At 37.2% G+C, this 6,338-nt stretch overlaps 1 protein-coding gene across 1 annotated transcript in view; it reads left to right on the forward strand.

The window, feature by feature from the left end:
• SARC_01569 (hypothetical protein) overlaps positions 1-5,705 on the forward strand; it is a 6,276-nt gene extending 571 nt beyond the window's left edge. The window contains exons 2-6 of the mRNA XM_014304674.1: positions 1,504-1,723; positions 2,428-2,513; positions 3,190-3,307; positions 4,175-4,308; positions 4,790-5,705. Of these exons, the coding sequence (XP_014160149.1) occupies positions 1,504-1,723; positions 2,428-2,513; positions 3,190-3,307; positions 4,175-4,308; positions 4,790-4,957 (726 nt within the window). The 3' untranslated portion in view covers positions 4,958-5,705. The remainder of the gene's footprint in view (positions 1-1,503; positions 1,724-2,427; positions 2,514-3,189; positions 3,308-4,174; positions 4,309-4,789) is intronic.
• The last annotated feature ends 633 nt before the right edge of the window (positions 5,706-6,338 follow it).

Genomic DNA, 6,338 nt, shown 5'->3' on the forward strand with positions numbered 1-6,338 from the left:
TATATATATATATATATATATATATATATATATATGTATATGAATTATATATATATATATATGTATGTATCTGTATATATGAATGTATATGTATATATATAAATATGTATATATATGTATATATATGCGTGTGTGTGTGTGTGTGTATTATATATATATGTATATTATATATATATATATAAATATATATATATATATATATAAATGTCTGTTAGTGTGTCTGTGTCTGTGACTCTCTCTGTGTGTGTGTGTATGTATATATATATATATATATTTGTGTGTCTGTGTGTCTGTATGTATATATATATAAATATACATATATATATATGTGGGTGTGTGGGTGTGTGTGTACACGTGTGTGTGTATATATATATGTGTGTGTGCACGTATGTGTGTGTATAGATATATATTTATGTGGGTGTATAGATATATATATATGTGGGTGTGTATAGATATATATATATATATGTGTGTGTGTGTGTATGTGTGTGGGTGTGTGTGTATAAATATATATATATATATAATATAGTATATACAATATATATACATATATATCAGGGTCTGTATGTAAGTATATATATACATATATATATGTCCATCTATTTATATATATATATACATATAATTATAAAATTATAGTTATATTATCGTATATTATTAATACATACATATACGTATATATATATATATACATTATTAATGTTATTATCATTATGATTGTTATTTCATGATTTTACATATATATATACTAATTTTTTTACTATTTTACTATATGTATTTATTGTTATCATCATTATTGTTATATGTTTATATATATAACCAATTATATAAATATACAATTATATTTCCTTATGTATATATATGTATGTATGTATGTATGTGTGTGTGTGCGTGTGTGTGTGTATGTATAATATTTATATATGTATGTATGTATATCCTTCAATATATTTATATATATATGTGTGTGTGTGTGTGTGTATGTATGTGTGTATATCTTTCAATATTATATATTATATATATCCTTTAGCTTCGTTACGTTAATAACGCATAAGGTTGAGAGGTTGCATTGAAACTTCTCGATCATCCCAAATATGCACAAGGATGATGTTGGAATTTAAACAACATCTAGCTATTAGCTTCCCTGCTGCTGGATAAGAACTGTCACGGCGTCTGTATGCTACGCTTGTGACATAAAAAATTTTTTTTAGTGTCATCGACCTTCTCCGTAGTACTCATCAACAACACTTAGTTCGTTCCATGGTGTATGCGCTGTAGTCCCACCGTTGTGTCGTGGAGGATGTAGTTAAAGTTGTAGTTAAAGATTGCCTCACACTAGGACTGTAATCCTTCTTAGATGAATGTTTGACACAGATATCACGTACGGAGTGTTAACTATTGGTCAGACTGCAGCATCCCCGCAATGAGTAATTAACTGTTACAGTGTATATATCTTATGCTACAAATCCTAATCCCTCATTAATTGGCCAATACCACAAATCGCAGGAAGATAGTGTGAATGCAGCAGTACCCGACGGTCGGGCTATTGTGCCACCGCAAGTAATCAAGGACTGTTATGGCGTGTGCTTCTTGTTTTACGTTAAGGCTGGATTCGTCTTCAGTGGAGAGTTGGGTACAGGTTTCGTTATCACTAAACTTAACAGAGGCACCGATGATGAATGTTGGTCTGGTCCGTCCGCTATTGTGTCCGGTGGCATGGGCTGGGGTACGAATTCATATACACTATAAAACACTTTTTATATATGTGTGTATGTATTTATATATTGTCACCTGCTCAGGCACTGTTTGCTTCTACAACGTGTTTTTACAAGGCTGGGTTATCGATATGTGTAGTATGTCGTCAGGGACAAATATCTATATAACTATCTATTCAAACGACTTGTCGTGTTTGCGTACATGGACCATCTATGCTTGTATATGTCCAGATTATCATACATGCCTGAACAGTAGACGTATTCAAGACTATACTTTCGGTCGTTGCATGAGCGATAGGTTGTATTGCTTGGACTCTATGTATGCTGCCCGACTTTAAATCTTCAATTCCTTTTCAAATTTAACATTACTACATGCATATGAGTTTGTGTTATGCTAGTTTTAGATTGACCGCGTACTCGTATCTATGTTTATGCACTGGTAGACATCTATATATATGTATTTATATATATATATATGTATTTATATATATATATATGTATTTATATATATATATATATATCACATGTCTGGGTACCTCTTCTCCGGATCTGATATGCATTCTTTATAATTAATTTTCTTCGGTGCATATATATATAATATATATATATAGTCCGATACACACATATATATGTATTCGAGTTTCCTTTTTTCCAGCTTCAATATGTTTCTGATCACCGTCAGCGCTAACTAGATTTTTGGACTGACTCCTGGCAGGTGCCTTGGTCGGCGCTCAGAAGACCTATCACGTGGTGTTCCTGAATTACAAAGAAGCTGTGGACACATTCAAATCCCACGCTAAGGTATTTATGTATATTTATATGTATATAAATATATTTATGTATATGTATATATAGATTCATTTGTATATGATATGTATATATATATATATATATACTCATATATATATATATATACTTCTAATCATAATCATACGTACAAATATAACAAATATATATATATATATTAATTTATATATATATGTGTGTGTGTATATATATATATATGTATGTATATATAAATATATATATGTGTGTGGATTTTTATTTATTTACCACTAAATTATTTTTTATGTTTATTCGGATTGTGTGATAAGTAGGAAAGAGCATCTATACTATCATTATTGCTCAGTTAACATAGGCAAGTACGTTTAAATCCGTTAACGCATACGCTTAAAATATCATATACACTACATACACGTGCGGGGCCGTACGGGCAGTATACATTTGTCTTGCCAATGTGCACTAATTGATTCCAAAGAATTAAAAGTTTGACGAACTGCCAGCTAATAACACACGTTCTCAGAGCTCTGTCGTATGCACTAGGACCAAGCTGTGTTACACTGTATACAAACCCTGTCAAGTGAATCCATTCCAATTTAAGTACAATGAGACTTGTATTTATTGGTACGTTTGTGATACCAACGTACTTAATTTCAAGGCCAACTGACCCGTATTCCGTACCCGGTTCTATTTATAGGTCAACTTCGGAGCGGACATCTCATTGGCGGCTGGTCCCGTGGGGCGACACCTTGACGCGAAAGCATCCGTTGGCAACAAAGGAGCGGCAATCAATTACTCATACAGTTATGCAAAGGGTATGTGACTCACTACCAGTATCTCTATCCGCAGCGTTATTCTTATCTTAGTGAAAATCTGCTCTTTCATATAACTATGTATAGGTGAACGTATACGAGTAAGCAGTGTATGTGTATGGAGAAGTTGGTACACATGGGTATGTCTGTATGTCCATAGTTTTGTATGTGTGTGTGGATTGAGTCCTTTTAGCACAATATTCGTTGTACAGATAGCGTATATATATGTATTGTATTGTATGCGCGGCTGTTTTGTCTGGCTGTATATTTCCTGAGAGTAGTGCTTGTTCTATATATTCTCTGGCTCAGTGTGAAGACATGCCCGTTTGACTTGATCAGGCTAAGTAGACACAACTGTTCATATAGCTCGCGTTCATTGTATCTTGGTTCCAGCACATCTGTGCGCTGTAGGTTAATAGCATTAAGAATTACTTATTTCGGTGCATATTTGATAGGTAGACACACCTGTTGTGGGAAGAGGCTCGTCCATCTAAGTGTTTAGATACCGTAGAAATACCCATCTATCTAGCGGTTCAGTCTCATACGTTCTTGTGATGTCTGTGTGTCCATTCGATACAGTTGCTTTGACCATATGGTGACATATTTTCAGGAAATATTTAACAAGAGCGTGGGTACGACTGCGCAAGTGAATAGACATGACGGTCGGTATCCGCCTCCGCAGTTATTATATCCGTTGCAGAAACCGCTTATTGTCGCCACACATCTTTTTTAACCGGCTTCTCTATCCATTGCCTAAATAGCATACTTCTTCCCGATATCCTCACACGCGTGCATACTTTCTCTACCTGATATCCTCACATGCGTACATATACCCCTATCGTCTCGCATGATATCTCAACACGTGCCTAGGCTTATACGGTGGAGTGGGATTAAACGGCGCAATTGCGTCGTCGAGCGGGGCCATGAACAAGGCCTTTTACGGCCACGACGTCCGGGCGTCACAGCTACTCGATGGCATGCTGGGCAAGGACAAGTACTTGACGGTAAGTGCTGCATCTAGAGTACGTGTATGATGTATGCGCAGTCAAGCACGTGTACATACGTAGTCACGTAGGCATGTAAAGACATCGTCAAGGACAGGTACTGGACGATAAGTGCTGCATCTGAAGTGCGTGTATGATGTATGCCCAGTCAAGCACGTGTACATACGTAGTCACGTAGGCATGTAACAAGAGACATAGTCAAGGACAGGTACTGGACGATAAGTGTTGCATCTGCAGTACGTGTATGGTGTATGCCCAATCAAGCACGTGTACATACGTAGTCACGTAGGCCTATAAAGACATAATTGTACATCACACATGCACGTACCTGTGCAAACAAGAAAAAACCCCTGGTTTTCTTCACACAACTGATTCATGTGCCCCCTTCCGCTAGCATCCAGCAGACAAGAAAAGGCACAGTTCTGTCCCACTGGGGTTGTTTTTATTCATCTTTGTACCTACTGGGCATTTGCCTACGCAGGAATCGAACCTCGGAGAACTCTACGACGGTCTTAATGAACTGATCCACTTCTCCACCCTGGCGCAAGGAAATGCCACTGACAAAAACTACGGCGAAAATGCGCGGGCTGCGAGGGACTACCAAGCCGGAGTTATGGACGATATGGATAACGAACGAATCCCGCTTTAAAATAGAATGCAGAAAGCGGGACTGTTGGCACCCGCAATAAAGTACCAGACGGAGTGGAGTATTGCATACTCTATACCGGCGAACTATAGTGTACCCGTTTGTTAAAGGACTAGGTAGTGACAACGCGAGCCGCTCGTGAAACACCCAAGTGTCTCCACCATTCTATTTAATTGGATTCCTCAAATGCATAGAACGACCAAGCACAGCCTAGTATAACTGAAAGACTCGACAAACGAATCTCGTATTCAAACCGTGAACGCGATAAACGAATCGATTTTGCTTATGCGTGATGTACTGTGTATGGAGCCTGGCGTTTAATTCTCGAAAGGAGGCACCTGATTTTAAGTATGATGCTGCAAAGAGTATGAATGGCTGGAAACACGGAAAGAACACGTTTGATGAGTACTGACAATCGCTCGGAAAAATTCACGGATATCCGAAACGTGCGAGCGTAGGACCTGCAAACAATCGAGCCAAGAATATATCCACCGCGCACGGTGCTGACATTGAATTACGTAGGTCTTTTGGTCAATGCGCAAGGGGTGGGTGTATGGTACTTCGATTTTGATAGGATGGCATGTCTAACATGTGGTTAATCACTACGTCTTACTATACTCAAATAATATCCGAACTGTGCACTTTTTTATAAACTTTTGCAAATATGAGCCAAACGCCCAGAAAGGAGAATTCGACGACCTATTTCAATTTTTCAAAGAGTTTTATTCAATACATCGTCCATTCTACCGTGTCAATTATGAAAGGAATTTGAAATCGTGGGTAGATAGTCCCAACGACCTGCGCGGTTGATACTGAACAGACACACCTATTCACAAAAGAAGGTGATATAACCACTTATCCCTTGCTCTCTACTTTAAATAAAGTTTACAAAGCTCAGTCGTCTTGCTGAATATACCATGCTTGAGCTACACGATCGATACTTATTAAGGATACTTATCTGACAAACCAAGGTCATATCGCTGCTTACCTCTTGCTATCTACTTTAAAGTAGAACTCACGAAGCTCAGTCGTCCTGGACATACCATGGTTGACCTGCGTGATAAACCAATGTATTATCATCACTTACCCCTTGTTATCTACTTCAAAGTAGAGCGCAGAATGCCCATTCGTCCTGCTGAATATACCATGGTTGACCTACGTGATAAACCAATGTATTATCATCACTTACCCCTTGGTATCTACTTTAAAATAGAGTACAGAATGCTCATTCGTCCTGCTAAATATACCATAGTTGACCTGCGTGATAATACAATGTATTTTCAACACTTACCCATTGTTATCTATTTTAAAGTTGAGTGCAGAATGCTCATTCGTCCTGCTGAATATACCATGGTTGACCTGCGTGATAAACAAATGTATTATT

The sequence above is a fragment of the Sphaeroforma arctica genome, assembly GCF_001186125.1.
Source record: "Sphaeroforma arctica JP610 unplaced genomic scaffold supercont1.64, whole genome shotgun sequence".
Taxonomy (NCBI): domain Eukaryota; class Ichthyosporea; order Ichthyophonida; genus Sphaeroforma; species Sphaeroforma arctica.